Below are 20167 nucleotides of genomic sequence, written 5' to 3'. Positions count from 1 at the left end.
TAACCTTCTTAACCAACCTGCCATGTGGGACTTTGTCAAATGCCTTACTGAAATCCATATAGACGACATCCACGGCCCTTCCTTCATCAACCGTTTTTGTCACTTCCTCAAAAAACTCCACCAAATTTGTAAGGCACGACCTCCCTCTTACAAAACCATGCTGTCTGTCACTAATGAGATTGTTCCGTTCTAAATGCACATACATCCAGTCTCTAAGAATCCTCTCCAACAACTTCCCTACCACGGACGTTAAGCTCACCGGCCTATAATTTCCTGGGTTATCCCTGCTACCCTTCTTAAACAACGGGACCACATTCGCTATCCTCCAATCCTCAGGGACCTCACCCGTGTCCAAAGAAGTGACAAAGATTTCCGTCAGAGGCCCAGCAATTTCATCTCTCGTCTCCCTGAGCAGTCGAAGATAGATGCCATCAGGCCCTGGGGCTTTGTCAGTTTTAATGTTCCCTAAAAAACCTAACACTTCCTCTCTTGTAATGGAGATTTTCTCTAACGGGTCAACACCTCCCTCCGAGACACTCCCGGTTAACACGCCCCTCTCCTTCGTGAATACCGATGCAAAGTATTCATTTAGGATCTCCCCTATTCCCTTGGGTTCTAAGCATAATTCCCCTCCTTTGTCCCTGAGAGGTCCGATTTTCTCCCTGACAACTCTTTTGTTCCTAACGTATGAATAGAATGCCTTAGGATTCTCCTTAATCCTGCCTGCCAAGAACATCTCGTGACCTCTTTTTGCCCTTCTAACTCCCCGTTTGAGTTCTTTCCTACTCTCTCTGTATTCCCCCAGAGCTCCATCTGTTTTCAGTTGCCTGGACTTAACGTACGCCTCCCTTTTCATTTTAATCAGATCCTCAATTTCCCTGGTTATCCACGGCTCTGGAATCCTACCTTTCCTATCTTTCCTTTTTACAGGCACATGCCTATCCTGCAGCCTTATCAATAGTTCCTTAAAAGACTCCCACATGCCAGACGCGGACTTACCCTCGAACATCCTCTCCCAATCAACATCCACCAATTCCTACCTAATCCGGCTATAGTCAGCCTTCCCCCAATTTAGCACCCTGCCCGTAGGACAGCACTCATCCTTGTCCATTACTATCCTAAAGTTAACAGAGTTGTGGTCACTATTTGCCACATGTTCCCCTACCGAAACTTGGACGACCTGACCGGGCTCATTTCCCAGAACTAGGTCCAGTATAGCCCCCTCTCTAGTCGGGCTATCTACATACTGTTCCAAAGAACCTTCCAGTACGCATTTTACAAATTCCTCCCCGTCTGGACCCCCAGCTCTAAGCACTTTCCAGTCTGTGCCAGGGAAATTAAAGTCCCCCACTACAACAACCCTATTTTTTCTGCACCTATCCAGAATCTCCTGACATATCCTTTCCTCCACTTCCCGTGGGCTGTTGGGTGGTCTGTAGTACACCCCCAGCATAGTGACTGCACCCTTCCTGTTTCTGAGTTCCACCCACAGCGACTCAGTACATGACCCCTCTAAGTTGTCTACCCTCTGCACCGCGGTAATATGCTCCTTAACTAATATCGCTACTCCCCCACCTTTTTTAGCCCCTCCCCTGTCTCGCCTAAAACACTTATACCCCGGAATATTCAGCTGCCAGTCCTGTCCTTCTTTTAACCAAGTTTCCGTCACCGCAACCACATCCAAATTCCGCATAAGCATTAAGGCCCTAAGTTCGTCTGTTTTACCCGTTACACTCCTCGCATTGAAGCAGATGCACTCCAGACCTCCAGGCCCAGTCAGGTCCTCCTCCTCCAGAGTGCTCCTCTTCTTAGCTAGCCTTGCCCTGGCCCCCAGCTCAACCCCAGCCTCAGTATTTACTGACCTCCTGTTTTGTTCCCCACCCCCCTGCCACACTAGTTTAAATCCTGCCGAAACACTCTAGCAAAACTCCCAGCCAGGATATTTGCTCCCTTCCAGTTGAGGTGTAACCCATCCTTTCTGTACAGTTGCCATCCTGACTTGAAGATTTCCCAGTTATCTATGAATTTAAAACCCTCCCTCTTGCACCAGTCCTTTAGCCACGCGTTCAACTGTAGAATCTCCCTGTTCCGAGCCTCACTTGCACTAGACACCGGGAGCAGTCCAGAGATTGCTACCCTGGAGGTCTTACCTTTTAGCCTTGCACCCAACTCCCTGAATTTCTCTCGTATGACCCCCCTGCTCTTCCTACCTACATCATTTTCACCAATGTGTATAATCACATCGTTTGACTACCTTCCTTTTTAAATATGCTTCCTACCCTCTCGGAGACATCCAGTACCCCGGCACCAGGGAGGCAGACTACCATCCTGGATTCTCGTTCAGTCCCACAGAAGCGCCTGTCCGTGCCTCTAACCATTGCGTCCCCCACAACTATCGCTCTCCTAAACCCCTTCTTTCCCTTCCGGACCCCTGAGCCCGTCTCCGTGAAGGCGATCTGGTCCTCGTGGCTTACCCCTGGAGGGTCATCCCCCTCCACAGAATCCAAAACAATATACCTATTTTGGAGGGGGACAACCACAGGGGATCCCTCCACAGACTGCTCACTCCCTTCCCTTCTCCCATCTGTTGCCCATCCCTTTCTTTTATGGGAGACTGCCACTGGGGTACTTTCTGGCACATCACCCTTCTGACTATTACCCCTCCTAACTGTGACCCACGTGTCTTCCTTCTGAGACCCCGGTGTCACTACCTGACTATAACTTTTATCTATTACTCTCTCATTTTCCCTAACTAAAGGGATAACCAGCCGTGGATAACGAAGGAAATTAAGGAGAGTATTAAATTAAAGACCGGTGCGTACAGAGTGGCCAAAAATAGTGGAGAATCGGAAGATTGGGAAAACTTTAAGAAACAACAAAGAACGACTAAGAAAGCGATAAAGAAAGGAAAGATAGGTTATGAAGCTAGGCTAGCTCTAAATATAAAAAATGATAGTAAAAGCTTTTACAAATATATAAAAAGGAATAGAGTGGCAAGAGTGAATGTTGCACCCTTGGAGGACGAGAGGGGGGATTTAATAGTGGGAAATGAGGAAATGGCTGAAACTTTAAATAAGTTCTTTGTGTTGGTCTTCACGGTGGAAGACAGAAATAGTTTACCAAATATTAACGATAGAGGGTTGGTAGGAGGAGAGGTACTCAATACAATTAATGTTACCAGGGAGGCAGTGCTTGGTAGACTAACGGGACTGAAGGTGGACAAGTCCCCGGGCCCGGATGGAATGCATCCCAGGGTACTGAAAGAAATGTCAGAGGTAATAGCGGATGCGTTAGTGGTTATTTATCAAAATTCGTTGGATTCTGGGGTAGTGCCGGCAGATTGGAAAACGGCTAACGTTACGCCACTGTTTGAAAAAGGAAATAGACAAAAGGCGGGTAACTACAGGCCGGTTAGCTTAACGTCTGTAGTTGGGAAAATGCTGGAATCCATCATTAAAGAAGAAATAGCAGGCCATCTGGATAAGAATGGTTCGATTAAGCAGACGCAGCATGGATTCATGAGGGGAAAGTCGTGCTTGACGAACTTGTTGGATTTTTATGAAGATGTGACTAGTGCGGTTGACGGAGGGGAATTGGTGGATGCGGTGTTTTTGGATTTCCAAAAGGCGTTTGATAAGGTGCCTCACAAAAGGTTGCTGAAGAAGATTGGGTCACACGGAGTTGGGGGTAGGGTGTTAGCGTGGATTGGGGATTGGCTATCCGACAGGAAGCAGAGAGTCGGAATAAATGGGTGCTTTTCTGGTTGGCAGATGGTAACTAGTGGCGTACTGGGGCCTCAACTATTTACCATTTATATAGATGATCTGGAGGAGGGGACTGAGTGTAGGGTAACAACGTTTGCAGACGACACAAAGATAAGTGGAAAAGTGAATCGTGTGGAGGGCGTAGAAGGTCTGCAGAGAGATTTGGACAGGCTGAGTGAGTGGGCGAGGATCTGGCAGATGGAGTATAACGTTAACAAATGCGAGGTTATTCACTTTGGAAGAAATAATAGCAAATTGGATTATTATCTAAATGGAAAGAAATTACAACATGCTGCTGTGCAGAGGCACCTGGGGGTCCTTGTGCATGAGACACAAAAACCCAGTCTGCAGGTGCAACAGGTGATCAAGAAGGCAAATGGGATGTTGGCCTATATCGCAAGGGGGATAGAATATAAAAGCAGAGATGTCTTGCTGCATCTGTACAGGGCATTGGTGAGGCCGCAGCTGGAATACTGTGTGCAGTATTGGTCCCCTTATTTGCGGAAGGATATATTAGCCTTGGGGGGAGTGCAGAGAAGGTTCACCAGGTTGATACCAGAGATGAGGGGTGTTGATTATGAGGAGAGACTGAGCAGATTGGGTTTGTATTCGTTGGAATTTAGAAGGCTGAGGGGGGATCTTATAGAGACCTATAAGATAATGAAGGGGCTGGATAGGGTAGAGATGGAGAGATTCTTTCCACTTAGAAAGGAAACTAGAACTAGAGGGCACAGCTTCAAAATAAAGGGGGGTCAGTTTAGGACAGAGTTGAGGAGGAACTTCTTCTCTCAGAGGGTGATGAATCTCTGGAATTCTCTGCCCACTGAAGTGGTGGAGGCTACCTCGTTGAATATGTTTAAATCACGGATAGATGGATTCCTGATCGGTAAGGGAATTAGGGGTTATAGGGATCAGGTGGGTAAGTGGAACAGATCCACTTCAGATCAGCCATGATCTTATTGAATGGCGGGGCAGGCTCGAGGGGCTAGATGGCCTACTCCTGCTCCTATTTCTTATGTTCTTATGGTACCAGATTGCCTAATGTACCATCATAAGCCTGCATCTTTCTCATCAGAAAGGCGTACATCTCAATATTCATCTTGTTTGCTACCATAGACAGTACATCAATCAGATCTGTGACTAGTTTCCTGGCAGCATTAAGATGAATCCATCCTATGCCATTGACATCTTTGTGTCTTTGTCTTTGTCCCAACCAGGCTGTCCAATTATAGGCGTACTATGATGTGACTGGAGCTCATGACTTCTGCCAGTGACCAAAACTACAGGGATGGTCTGTAAAAAGAGCACCAGAAATCTTATGAAGTAGAGAGACAGCCAATGTGCTCAAACAATGCTTCTTCTGCCTGAACTATAAAGGAGGATCTTTACAGTACACTGGAGTGGCTCTTCAGATTTGTGGTGTTCTGCATACTACGTAACTTTTCCTTGAACAGATGCCACATACCATCACCTAGACAGCAACATGTGGAGCAGGAGAAGGAGCAGTTACGGAGAAGGAATATCATGAAGAAGAAGAACGGCGTCAGCTTAAGTCCTCCAAATCAAGATCAGCCAACAGTGTTTCCTGTGAACTAATTCTCCCATCCCTAAAATGCCAATAGTCCCACAATCCTCATCACCACTGTTTTCACCATCACTAATGGATTGTTGTCCTTCAATCCAGCAATATTATTTGAATATAGGAGGTGGTGACATAGTGGTAATGTCACTGGCTAGCAATCCAGAGGTCGCAGGATGACACACATTCAAATCCCACCATGGCATTTGAATCAAATAAACCTGTAATTAAAAATCTATCCTCAGTAATGAAAAAAGCCATCTTTAGGGAAGGAAATCAATCGTCCTTTCCTGGTCTGGACTACATGTGACTCCAGACCCACAGCAATATGGTTGACTCTTAAATGATCTAGCAAGCCATTTAGTTGAATCAAACCACTATCAAAAAGTCTATAAGGAATGAAATCAAATGCATCCAGACATCAGAAACGACAACAGGCCAGCCAGCTCCAAAGTCCTCCATATGAACATCTGGGGGCCTGTGCCAAAATTGGGAGAACAGTCCCACAGACAAATCAAGCAATATCTTGACATATACACACAAGGAATCATTGTTCCAGACACCACTATCACCATCCCTGGGTACGTCCTATCCCAGTGGCAGGGTAGAGCCACCAGTGGTGGTGACAGTGGTATATGCACTGAGGTGGCAAGGGCACAGATGTATGCTGGTTGCGAGACTTCAATGTCCATCACCTGGAGTGGTTCGGTAGGACCACGACTGACTGAGCTGGCCAAGTCCTAAAGGACATTATTACTAGACTGGGTCTGTGGAAAGTGGTGAGGGAATCAACAAGAATGTGGCCAGCAATATGTGAATTTATATCTATATGTATGTATGTATTTTTGTGAGAAGGAGGGTGGTTTCAGTTTCATGTAGGTTTGGTTTTTGGGTTTTGGTGCCTAGACATCGGGATGTGCCGATGTCTGACAGGTCAGTATTTTGGTGTTGGTTTTTATATATATATATATATCTATTTAATGAAATTTTACAATCCTTGAAATTCAGGGGATGGTTTGAGGGAGTTGAGAGTTCAGGGATTCAAATTCAAAAGCAAGGCAGAAAAACCTTATTGCTGTCTAGCGACAGTGGTCAAGTGACACAGACACAGCGAAAGACAGGAGCTGAGAGGAAGGTTGATTGTGTTCCAGAGAGGGAAGACAGGGTTTCTTAGCTCCCTAAGAAGTGAAATTGCAAGGCTGGTGAGAGTAATTAACTGAATAGTCAGTTATAAGACTCAGTACAACAACGGTGTTGCTACTGAAACAGTGAGATTAAAGTGCAATTACTTTTGGGTGTCCCAGGGAGAGGTAAGAGTTGGGTGAAAAGCATCAAGTGAACGTTCAAGAATTCATCAGAAGAAAACTGTTTGCAAGTATGCCAGGCCCAGGTAAGAAGTCTGTGGGTCAAGCTAGTGGTAACTCTTCACTGGTTTGTGCATCTGTAAAGATATTGTGGGTAAAGGAATAGTTGGAAGTGGATAATTGAATCATAGAAACATAGAAAACGACAGCACAAAACAGGCCCTTCGGCCCCACAAGTTGTGCCAAACGTATCCCTACCTTTTAGGCCTACCTATGACCCTCCATCCTATTAAGTCCCATGTACTCATCCAGGAGTCTCTTAAAAGACCCTAATGAGTTTGCCTCCACCACCACTGACGGCAGCCGATTCCACTCGCCCACCACCCTCTGTGAGAAAAACTTCCCCCCAACATTTCCCCTGTACCTACCCCCCAGCACCTTAAACCTATGTCCTCTCGTAGCAGCCATTTCAATCCTGGGAAAAAGCCTCTGAGAGTCCACCTGATCTATGCCTCTCAACATCTTATATACCTCTATTAGGTCTCCTCTCATCCTACGTCTCTCCAAGGAGAAAAGACCGAGCTCCCTCAGCCTCTCCTCATAAGGCATGCCACTCAATCCAGGCAACATCCTTGTAAATCGCCTCTGCACCCTTTCAATCTTTTCCACATCCTTCCTGTAATGAGTCGACCAGAACTGGGGTCTGACGAGGGTCTTATATAGCTGCATCATTATCCCCGGACTCCTAAATTCAATCCCTCGATTGATAAAGGCCAGCACACCATACGCCTTCTTAACCACCTCCTCCACCTGCGGGGCCAATTTTAGAGTCCTATGGACCCGGACCCCAAGGTCCTTCTGATCCTCTACCGTACTAAGAGTCTTTCCCTTTATATTGTACTCCTTCATCCCATTTGACCTGCCAAAATGGACCACTACGCATTTATCTGGGTTGAAGTCCATCTGCCACTTCTCCGCCCAGTCTTGCATCCTATCAATGTCCCTCTGTAACTTCTGACATCCCTCCAGACTATCCACAACCCCACCAACCTTCGTGTCGTCGGCAAACTTACCCACCCATCCCTCCACTTCCTCATCCAGGTCATTTATGAAAATGACAAACAGCAAGGGTCCCAGAACAGATCCCTGGGGCACACCCCTGGTGACCGACCTCCATTTAGAAAAAGACCCATCTATACCCACTCTCTGCCTCCTTTGGGCAAGGCAGTTCTGGATCCACAGGGCAGCAGCCCCTTGGATCCCATGCCCTCTCACTTTTTCTAGAAGCCTTACATGGGGGACCTTATTGAATGCCTTGCTAAAATCCATATAAACCACATCTACCGCTTTCCCTTCGTCAATGTGTTTAGTCACATTTTCGAAGAACTCCACCAGGCTCGTAAGGCACGATCTGCCTTTGACAAAGCCATGCTGAGTATTCTTGAGCATACTAAACCTCTCCAAATGCTCATATATCCTGTCCCTCAGGATCTTCTCCATCAGCTTACCAACCACTGAGGTTAGACTCACCAGTCGGTAATTTCCTGGGCTATCCCTATTCCCCTTCTTGAAAATAGGAACCACATCCGCAATCCTCCAATCCTCCGGCACCTCTCCCGTCTCCATCGACGACGCAAAGATCATCGCCAGAGGCTCTGCAATCTCTTCCCTCGTCTCCCACAGTAACCTGGGGTACATCCCATCCGGACCTGACGACTTATCTATCTTGATGCCATTCAAAGATTCCAGCACAACCTCTTTGTTAAAAGTCCACATACTCAATTTTTTCAGTCCACCGCAAGCCCACAGTGCATCCACCCAGGTCCTTCTCCTCTGTGAAAACCGAGGCAAAATACTCATTAAGCACCTCTGCCATTTCTACTAGTTCCGTATTGATTTTCCCGCCTTCACCTTTTATAGGCCCTATTCCTTCACGTCTCATCCTTTTACTCTTCACATATTTATAGAATGCCTTAGGGTTTCCCTTAATTCTACTTGCCAAGGCCTTCTCGTGACCCCTTCTGGCTCTCCTAATTTCCTTCTTTAGTCCCTTCCTACAAGCCGTATACTCACCTAGATCCCCATCTTCGCCAAGCTCTCTGAATCTTTTGTACGCTTTCCTTTTCTTCTCGACGAGGTGCCGCACAGCTTTCGTGCACCACGGTTCCTTTAACCTACCAACTCCTCCCTGTCTGCTCGGAATATTGTCCTGTAGAACCCTAGACAGACATTCCTTGAAAAACTGCCACCTCTCTTCAGTACATTTCCCCGAGAATACCTCCTTCCAATTTACTCCTCTAATTTGCTGCCTTATGTCTTCATATTTCCCCTTGCTCCATATAAACACTTTCCTAGCTTGCCTGATCCTCTCTTTTTCCAATGCAAGCATAAAGGAGATAGAGTTATGATCGCTATCCCCAAGATGCTCTCCCACTGAGAGATCTGACACCTGTCCAGGTTCATTGGTCAGATCAAGTACAGCCTCTCCTCTTGTAAGCTTGTCCACATGCTGTGTCAGGAAATCCTCCTGAACACACCTAACAAACTCTTCCCCATCCAATCCCCTTACCCTAGGGATATTCCAACCTATGTTTGGGAAATTAAAGTCTCCCATCACAACAACTCTGCTATTATTGCAACTCTCCAGGATCTGTTTCCCTATTTGCTCCTCCACCTCCGTCACTATTGGACGGCCTATAGAAAACTCCCAGCAAAGTGATTGACCCCTTCCTACTCCGAACTTCCACCCACAGAGACTCTGTAGACAATCCCTCCACAGCATACACCTTCTCTACAGCTGTGACACTATTCCTGATCAGCAGTGCGACTCCAGCCCCTCTCTTGCCTCCCTCTCTGTCCTTCCTGAAACATCTGAATCCCGGCACCTGTAGTATCCAGTCCTGTCCCTGAGACATCCAAGTCTCTGTAATGGCCACCACATCACACTTCCAGGCATCGATCCACGCTCTGAGCTCATCCCCTTTATTCACTATACTCCTGGCATTAAAGTAAACACATCTCAATCCTTTGGTCTGAGCTCTCCCCTTCTCTATCCCCTGTCCATCCTCCCTCTTGCACTGTCTATAACCCTTCTCTGTTTGCGAGCTAACTTCCTCGCTCCCAGTCACTTCGTCTTGATCCCCTCCCTCCAACCTATCTAGTTTAAACTTTCCCCAGTAGCCTTAGCCAACCTTCCCGTCAGGATATTGGTCCCCCTGGGATTCAAGTGCCACCCGTTTTTTGTGTACAGGCCACACCTGCCCTAAAGAGGTCCCAATGGTCCAGGAACCTGAATCCCTGCCCCCTGCACTAGTCCCTCAGCCACACATTCATCCTCCACCTCACTCCATTCCTGCCCTCACCCTCCCGTGGCACAGGCAGCAATCCTGAGATTACTACCCTTGCTTTCCTCCTTCTCAGCTGTCTCCCTAATTCCCTATACTCTCTTTTCATGACCCCTTCCCTCCCACATCAGCAGTACCAATATGTACCGCTACCTCTGGGTCCTCTCCCTCCCCCCTCAGGATTTCTGGGAGTATACCAGCAACATCCTGGATCCCGGCCCCAGGGAGGCAGACCACCATCCGAGACTCCCGCCTGCCTCCACAAAAACGCCTGTCTGACCCCCTTACTGTTGAGTCCCCGATTAACACTGTCTTCCTCCTCTTTTCCTTAGCCCTCTGAGTTACAGGGCCGGACTCCACTCCGGAGACACGGCCACTGCTGCTTCCCCCAGGCGGGCTGTCCCCCCCCAGCAGTACTCAGGCAGGAGTACTTGTTGTGTAGGGGCACATCCGCCGGGGTGGAGGCCTTCCTGGCCGTCACCCACTTGGCCTCTACCTGTGGCCCTGGTGTGACCACGTGATGATAACTCTTGTCTATCACCTCCTCATTCTCCCTTAACAGCCTAAGATCCTCGAGCTGCCTTTCCAGCTCCTTAACACGGTCCCTCAGGAATCGCAGCTCGACACACGCCTCACAGATGTGGATGTCCGGGAGGCCAGGTGCCTCCAGGACCTCCCACATGCTACACTGGGAACAACACACTGGCTTCACACTCATATTTGCCCCTTTATACCAAGGTACACAGAGAAAAGTAAATATGAAAAAAAAACTCACCCCTGCTTGCCCTGTCCCCCGAAGCCCTTATAGCTCACACTCTGCTCCCTGCTCACTATGCTGCCCGCTCCCGACGCTGCCCGCTGTATACTGCAGCCTACCTTTTATACTTCGCGCGCTTAAAAAAAAACCTTCCCAGACTCCCACTTCCGGTTTTCAGTTTAAAATTAAGAAAAGAAAAATACCACTCCAAAAATAAAGGCAAAAAACCCCACACTAACTGACTAAATAAATAAATCTCTCACCAGCACTCCTGCCACAAATCACTCCCTCTCTGCTTGCTCCAGTGGAACAATCATCTTCGTATTTGTATGAGATCTTTCCAATCTTTTAGCTTGATGTGTAAATGTTCTTTTTTTTTGATTGAACAATATTTTATTTCTTTTAAAATTTCATCAGCAGATTCCTGTGAATGTTTATTCTAAACAAAAAAATAGTTAAGATCTATCATGCCAGGTGTCACTCTGGGATCTGACTTGTCCAGTATTATCAGCTGGGATTGTGACAAGAGGGAAAAAAATCAACTTGACCTCATCCCCACCAATCTACCTGTCGCAGATGCATCTGTCCCTATAATAACGGTAAGAGTGACCACTTCACAATCTATGTGGAGACAAAGTCCGATCTTCATATTGAGGATACATTCCATTGTGTTGTGTAGCACTATCACCGTACCAAATGATATTGTTAATGAACAGATCCAGCAACTTAAAGGCAGTATCCATGAGAAGCTGAGGACCAGCAGCAGAAATATATTCAACCACAATCTGTAATCTCATGGCTCAGTATATCCCCCCATTCTACCATTACCATCAAGATGAAGGATCAACCCTGGTTCAAAGAAGAGTGCAGGGGGGCTTGCCAGATGTGAACCTGCTCATAGAGTCAAGGATTTACAGCATGGAAACAGGCCCTTCAGCCCAACTTGTCCATGCCGCCCTTTTTTTTTTAAAACCCCTAAGCTAGTCCCTGCATTTGGCCCATATCCCTCTATACCCATCTTAACCATGTAGCGGTCTAAACGCTTTTTAGAAGACAAAATTGTACCCACCTCTACTACTACCTCTGGCAGCTTGTTCCAGACACTCACCACCCTCTGTGAAACAATTGTCCCTCTGGACCCTTTTGTATCTTTCCCCTTTCACCTTAAACCCTCGTGTTTTAGACTACGCTACCTTTGGGAAAAGATATTGACTATCTAGCTGATCTATGACCCTCATTATTTTATAGACCACTATGAGATCACCCCTCAGCCTTCTATGCTCCAGAGAAAAAAGTCCCAGTCTATCCAGCCTCTCCTTATAACTCAAACCATCAAGTCCCGGTAGCATCTTAGTAAATCTCTTCTGCACTCTTTCTAGTTTAATAATATCCTTTCTATAATAGGGTGACCAGAACTGTACACAGTATTCCAAGTGTGGCCTTACCAATGTCTTGTACAACTTCAACAAGACGTCCCAACTCCTGTATTCAATGTTCTGACCAATGAAACCAAGCATGCTGAATGCCTTCTTCACCACTCTGTGACTCACTTGTGACTCCACTTTCAAGGAGCTATGATCCTGTACCCCTAGATCTCTTTGTTCTGTAACTCTCCCCAATGCCCTACCATTAACTGAATAAGTCCTGCCCTGGTTCAATCTACCAAAATCCATCACTTCGCATTTACCAAAATTAAACTCCATCTGCCATTCATCAGCCCACTGGCCCAATTGATCAAGATTCCATTACAATCTGAGATAACCTTCTTCGCTGTCCACTATGCCACCAATCTTGGTGTCACCTGCAAACTTACTAATCATGCCCCCTATATTCTCATCCAAATCATTAATATAAATGACAAATAACAGTGGACCCAGCACTGATCCCTGAGGCACACCGCTGGTCACAGGTCTCCAGTTTGAAAAACAACCCTCCACAACCACCTTCTGTCATCAAGCCAATTTTGTATCCATTTCACTACCTCACCTGGATCCCATGAGATTTAACCTTATGCAACAACCTACCATGCAGTATCTTGTCAAAGGCCTTGCTAAAGTCCATGGTGAAGCTACAATACAGGACTACTGGCATTCCAAATAGTGGAAGCAGCAGGCGATAGAAAGAGCTACATAATCCCACAACCAATGGATCTGATCTAAGCTCTGTAGTCACGTCACATCTAATGACGAATGGTAATGGACAATTAAAGAACTAACTGGCAGAGGAGGCGCCACAAATACCCCCTTCTTCAGTGATGGGAGTGCCCAGCAGATCAACGCGAAAGACATGGCTGAAACATTTGCAACCAACGTCAGCCAGAATTGCCAAATGGATGATCTGTCTTGGGCCTTCTTCCGAGGTCCCTAACATCATAGAGGTCAGTCTTCAGTCAATTCAATTCACTCCACCTAATGTCAAGAAACAGCTGAAGGTACTGGACATTGCATATATTATGGGCAGGGGTATTCATAGACATCTTCAACCTCTCTTTACAATGACCTGAGGTCCCTATCTGCTTCAAGAAGACGACCATCATCCCAGTATCTAAGAAAAACCAAGCAGCATGCCTTAATGACTATCAGCTGGTGGCTCTGACATCCATCATTATGAAGTGTTTCAAAAGGCTAGTCCATGGCATGAATCAATTCCAGCCACCTGGACTACCTGGATCCACTACAGTTTGCCTACTGCCGCAACAGGTCCACAGCAGACACCATCTCCCTGGCCCTGCACTCAACCCTGGAACACCAAGATAACAAAGACACCTATGTCAGACTTCTATTTATTGACTGTAGCTCAGCCTTCAACACCATTATTCCCACAAAACTCATCTCCAAACTCTGTGGTCTGGGCCTTGGCACCTCCTTCTGCGACTGGATCCTGAACTTCCTAACCCACAGACCACAATCAGTAAGGATAGGCAACAACACCTCCTCCATGATCATCCTCAACACCGGTGCCCCATAAGGCAATGTTCTCAGCCCCCACTATACTCCTTATACACCTATGACTGTGTGGCCAAATTTCCCTCCAATTCGGTTTTCAAGTTTGCTGATGACACCACCATACTGGGTCAGATCTCAAACAATGACGAGACCGAGTACAGGAATGAGATAGAGAATCTGGTGAATTGGTGCGGCAACAATAATCTCTCCTTCAATGCCAACAAAATGAGGGAGATTGTCATTGACTTCAGGAAGCGTAAAGGAGAACATGCCCCTGTCTACGTCAATGGGGACGAAGTAGAAAGGGTCAAGCGCTTCACGTTTTTAGGTGTCTAGATCACCAACAACCTGTCCTGGTCCCCCCATGCCGACACTATAGTTAAGAACATTCACCAACACCTTTATTTTCTCAGCAGACTAAGAAAATTTGGCATGTCAGCTACGACTATCACCAACTTTTACAGATGCACCACAGAAAGCATTTTTTCTGGTATGGCTCCTGCTCTGCCCAAGACCGCAAGGAACTACAAAAAGTTGTGAATGTAGCCCAATCCATCATGCAAACCAGCTTCCCATCCATTGACTCTGTCTACACTTCCTGCTGCCTCGGCAAAGTAGCCAACATAATTAAGGACCCCACATACCCCAAACATTCTCTCTTCCACCTTCTTTCAAAAGATACAGAAGTCTGAGGTCACGTACCAACCGACTCAAGAACAGCTTCTTCCCGGCTGCTGTCAGACTTTTGAATGGACTTACCTTGCATTAAGTTGATCTTTCTCTATACCCTAGCTATGACTGTAACACTACATTCTGCACTCTCTCGTTTCCTCCACTATGAACTGTATGCTTTGTCTATATAGCGCGCAAGAAACAATACTTTTCATTGTATGTTAATACATGTGACAATAATAAATCAAATCAGACAATATTCTGGCAATAGTACTCAAAGTGTTCCAGAAATAGCAAAGCTGTTCGCACACAGCTATAACATTGACATCTGACGAAAATTGCCCCGGTATGACCTCTCCACAAGAAGTAGGACAAATACAATCCACCCAATTATTGTCCCTTCAGTCTGCTCTTGATCTTTAGAAAAGGAATGAAAGGTGATGTCAACAGTTTTATTAATCTGCACTTACTCCACAATAATGTGCTCACTGACGCTCATTTTGTTCTGCCAGGGCCATTAAGCTTCTAACCTCATCACAGCCTTGGTCCAAAAATAGACAAAAGAGCTGAATTTAAGAGGGGAGGCAGGAGTGACTGCCCGTGACATCACAGCAGCATTAGACTGAATGTGACATTAGGGAGACCTAGCAAAACTCGAGTCAATGAGAATCAGGGGGAAACTCCCCCTCCCCACTGGTTGGAGTCATATCCATCACAAAGGAAATGAATGTGGTTGTTGTGAGTCAATCATCTCAGTCCCAGGACATCACTCCAGGAGTTCCTTGGAGTAGTGTCTAGGTTCAACCATCTTCAGTTGCTTCAACAATGACATGCCCTCACTCAAAGGTCAGAAGTGGGGCAGTTCACCGATAATTGCACAATATTCAATACCATTAGCGGCTCCTCGTATACTGAAGCAGTTGGGGTCCATATGCAGCAAGATCGGTACAACATTCAGGCTTGGGCACATAAGTGGCGGCTATGACCATCTCCAACAGGAAATTAGTACAGTTCACTTTATAGTCAATGGTAATCCCCAGGTTGTTGATAGTGGGGAATTCAATGATGAATGCCATTAAATGTCAAGAGGCGATGGTTAGATTCTCTCTTGTCTCTATTGCTTAAGATTCTCTTGAGATTAACGTGCAGGTTCAGTCGGCGGTTAGGAAGGCAAATGCAATGTTAGCATTCATGTCAAGAGGACTAGAATACAAGAGCAGGGTGTACTTCTGAGGCTGAATAAGGCTCTGGTCAGACCCCAATTGGAGTATTGTGAGCAGTTTTGGGCCCCACATCTAAGGATGTGCTGGCCTTGGAAAGGGTCCGGAGGAGGTTCACAAGACTGATCCCTGGAATGAAGAGCTTGTCATATGAGGAAAGGTTGAGGACTCTGGGTCTGTACTCACTGGAGTTTAGAAGGATGAGGGGGATCTTATTGAAACTTACAGGATACTGCGAGGCCTGGATAGCATGGACGTGAAGAGGATGTTTCCACTAGTAGGAAAAACTAGAACCGGGGGAACAACCTCAGGCTAACGGGTCGATCCTTTAAAACAGAGATGAGGAGGAATTTCTTCAGCCAGAGATTGGTGAATCTGTGGAACTCTTTTCCGCAGAAGGCTGTGAAGGCCAGGTCATTGAGAGTCTTTAAGACAGAGATAGATAGGTTCTTGATTAATAAGGGGATCAGGGATTATGGGGAAAAGGTAGAAGATTGGGGATGAGAAAAATATCAACCTTGATTGAATGACAGAGCAGACTCGATGGGCCAAGTGACCTAAATCTGCTCCTATGTCTTATGGTCTTATGAACCTTGAACCAGGGGTGGGATTTCAGTCAGTGCCTTATGGAAATCCAAGTATATTACATCTACAATATTAATGATGCCAAATAACCTTTAAAGAAACAAGAATTCCAAGATTGGTTTCAACTTTAAAAATTTTATTTACAGGTAAAAGTCAGGAGTGTGATGGAATGTTCCCCACTTGCCTGGATGGATGCAGCTCCAACAACACTCAAGAAGCTTGACACCAACCAGGACAAAACAGCCCGCTTGACTGGCACCACATCTACAAACATGCACTCCCTCTACCACTGACGCTCAGTAGCAGCAGTGTATACTATCTACAAGATGCACTGCAGCATTTCACCAAACATCCTTAGACAGCACCTTCCAAACCCACGACTACTTCCATCTGGAAGGGCAAGGCCAGCAGATACATGAGAACACCACCACCTGCAAGTTCCCCTCCAAGCCTGACTATCTTGACTCAAAAATATATCACTGTTCCTTCGCAATCGTTGGGTCAAGATCCTGGAATTCCCTCCCTAATGACATTGTGGGTCAACCCACAGCACGTGAACTGCAACGATTCAAGGCAGCTCACCACCACCTTCTCAAGGGCAATTAGGGACATCTTTTAGTATCAAGGGCAATTAGGGATGGGCAACAAATGCTAACCAGCCAGTGATGCCCATGTCCCAAGAATTAATCAAAAAATGTGATTCAATGCAGGGAAGTGCGAGGTGACTCATTTTGGCAGGAAGAATATGGAGAGACAGTACAAAATAATGGGAGAAACTCTAAAGAAGGTGCAGGAACAGAGGGATCTTGGTGTATATGTACATAAGTCATTGAAAATGGTAGGGCAGGTTGAGGGAGCAGTTAACAAAGCACATAGTATCTTAGGCTTTATTAACAGGGGCATTGAGTACCAAGGTAAGGAGGTCATGTTGAACTTGGATAAGACATGAGTTACGCCTCATCTGAAGAATTGCATCCAGTTCTGGGCAACGAACTTGAAGGATGTGAAAGCACAGGAGAAAATACAGAGGAGATTCTCAAGAATTATTCCAGAGATAAAGAACTGTAGTTGTGAGGATAGCTTAGAGAGGTTGGCACTGTTTTCCTTGGAGAAAAGAAAGCGGAGAGGAAACTTCAAAGAGGCATTCAAGATCCTGTGGGGTGTGGAAAGTGAGAATAGTGAGAAACTGTTACCACTTGAGAGCATCAAGAATGAAAGGACACAGATTCAAAATGATTAGCGACTGATAAAATAAATAATTGATATTTGGAATTTTGTTTCCACAAATAAGGCTGGTTGGAGTCTGGAATGAACTTCTTGAAAGGGTGGTGTAGGCAGGAATTCAGAAGGGAATTGGACTGTTATTTGAAAACAGATATAGGGATAAGGCAGGGGAGTGGGACTAGGTAGAATGCTTTTTCAGAGAGCCAGTGCAGACTTGATGGGCTGAATGATCTCCTTCTGCACTGTCTTGACAGTTTTGCCAATTTGGGACTCGGATTCAAAGCTGTTGGAGTCACTTACATACAACTATATTGCACTTAGCACAAACTTACTCAGCAGTTCATTTACCTTTTTCTACATTCATCTCTTGTCTTATCCTTCCTTTTCTTCTTGTGATGTTCATTCTTTTCATCGGCATGTTTTGTTTCTACAAGAAATTAACAAAGGAAATATATGAAATAAGATACTCAAAGGTTTTACAGCAAGTACAACTGACTGTTTTCCACCCAAATCAGGGGTGTCAAAACTGGAAGTTGCAACAGGTCAAGCAATTGGGATTGCGAGCTCCCTCTCAGAAGCAACAATGACCACTGTAGAGACAAAACTAGATTCTAATGGAACTCTTGTATAGGATCACTTTTTACATATCTACAACTTCCAGCATGCTCTGTGGCAAGACTGGCTGGTTATTGTGAGATCTGCTTAAGCTGGCCTTCATCCTGCTACTGGGGAGTTTGAATTATTGTTCATGTATTTATAAGGAGTGGGTCAGTGGAGATTGTTACAACATTGCATTATCAGCTTTAAGTTATTGAATAAAGAGGGGTTTTGATGTCACAAGAGGGTGAGAAATTCTCTCTCATTTGCTGTGGATCAATTTGGACAAAGCTTAGTTGGAGAAGTTGAGTGATGGCAATAGGTCGTCAGGCACCATAGAGTTGGCACAACTCATTTTTCAGGGAGGAAGGAGCAGGAAATTCCCTTCCATAATCTTGTGACTGTACTTGCTCTCTCCAAAGAGCAAGACATATTAAATGCACATCTCATTCCTAATTAAGGTTTGGCTTCAAATTTGATGTTGGTCAAAACATCATACTGGTAACCTGAAAGTGATCAGAAAAGGCTAGGCAATATCACATTTTAAAAGTTCTATTTTATTCATTCTTGCATGAAAATCAGAGTTTTAAACTGAGGCTCTATCATTCAACACTGTCTTCAGAGCTTTCAAAATGGTACAATACTCAAGACAAATGTATTCATGGAAAGTTTTCAACGCATTGACCTTTCCAGTCCAACCACTAATATTTCCAGCACAGACTAGGCTTGATAACATACTTGAATTGCTGTTGCATTTCAAATGCTTCTTTCTGACAGATGGCTAGGTGAATGGCTAAGTTTTTATGCAAATTCGCAGAAAGTCTCAATATATGTCTAAAATATGTCTAAAAGCAGACCAGTTAAAAGAAAACTTCTGCAGGAGACTCCAGAAAATTGTCGACCTCACTTCACTCCATTATTGGCAGCAAAGCCATCAGCCACTGTGCTTTTGCTGCGCTACTTCAGCTACTGTCCTTCTGCTGCGTGATTTCAGCAGCCACTGTGGTGCTGTGCTCCACCTTCAAATGGCCTCCTCTAAACCTTTCTGACAACCTTTTGAGCCAGCTCACAGCCCCAAAATACCAGTTTTCCTTTCACTCCTGAGGCCGACATCACCCAAACCTAATCACCCTCTCCCACTTTTCCTTACCCCAATCTAACACCAGCCCCCAATATGCCAAATTACTGACCATGCTAGGGTTAGTATTAACGAGAAGCTTAACTGGACCAGTCGTATAAATACTGTGGCTACAAGAGCAGATCGAAGACTGTTTTATGTGGAGAGTGTCTCATCTCCTGACTCTCAACAACCTTTCCATCACCCAGAAAGGTACAAGTCAGTGTCTGATGGTTATTCATCACTTGCCCAGACAAGTGAAGTTCCAACATCACTTGCTATGATTCTGCTGGGGAGCTTTAAAATGTTCAAAGAGAACTCCAGTATCAGGATAATTGTTTTGGCCTATATGTGATTGTAGCCCCACACCAACTGCTCACTGAAGTAACCGAGCAAGCCACTCAGTTATATTAAACCATCACCAAGGCAACCAGAGCAATAACTATCAGTCTCACTGAGATAATAATTTTAAAAAATCAGGCCAACTACAAATCAGAGTTTTTATTGACATTGTGAAGTGAAATATCATACCTTTTTTGCTAATAATATCTTGCAGCTGCTGAAGCTCCTCTTCCTCCTCGGTGTCCTCACTGCTGGTACTACTGACATCTAGAACAATATCCTTTTGTGGGTCCACACGGACAAAATTTCGACATTCAAAAGTCAGATGGCCAGCTGGAATAAGAACAAAAGTTTTATCACTTAACCAAACTATTTGTCCACTAACCACTTCCACTCCATTCCTAATTCATCAGGCAATGAAGGAGTCATTTCCACGTGCAGCAAAATTTCAGGTGAGGGCAGATGCATGAGAAGTAACATTTGTGCCACTGTATTGTCAGCACCAGCTTCACAAAGAGAAAGCCTGACCTTTGCTAATAGTATTGCCAAATCTCCTATCAATATTCTGGGGCTGTCACTAACGGAAACTCAAAAGTGCTAGCTGCATAAATTCCAAGGCTATTAAAGCAGATTAGAGGCTGATTATATTGTACCATGTGGCTCACTTACTGACTCTCCAAATTACCTCCATCATCTAAAAGGCATAAGTCAGGGACA

General features: G+C 45.4%; 1 protein-coding gene across 2 annotated transcripts in view; it reads right to left on the bottom strand.

Moving 5' to 3' along the window:
• srek1ip1 (SREK1-interacting protein 1) overlaps positions 1–20167 on the bottom strand; it is a 35631-nt gene that overhangs the window by 8447 nt on the left and 7017 nt on the right. The window contains exons 3-5 of one of the 2 annotated variants that reach the window (XM_078218302.1): positions 19640–19783; positions 17743–17821; positions 16288–17323 (exon numbers count right to left, since the gene is read on the bottom strand). In XM_078218302.1, coding sequence (XP_078074428.1) covers positions 17128–17323; positions 17743–17821; positions 19640–19783 — 419 coding nt within the window. In that variant the 3' untranslated portion in view covers positions 16288–17127. Of the gene's footprint in view, positions 1–16287; positions 17324–17742; positions 17822–19639; positions 19784–20167 lie in introns of those variants that run through there. The other variant, XM_078218310.1, reaches the window with a different exon arrangement.

This window comes from Mustelus asterias, chromosome 1 (assembly GCF_964213995.1).
Source record: "Mustelus asterias chromosome 1, sMusAst1.hap1.1, whole genome shotgun sequence".
Taxonomy (NCBI): domain Eukaryota; kingdom Metazoa; phylum Chordata; class Chondrichthyes; order Carcharhiniformes; family Triakidae; genus Mustelus; species Mustelus asterias.
This window is presented reverse-complemented; position numbering and strand designations above follow the sequence as displayed.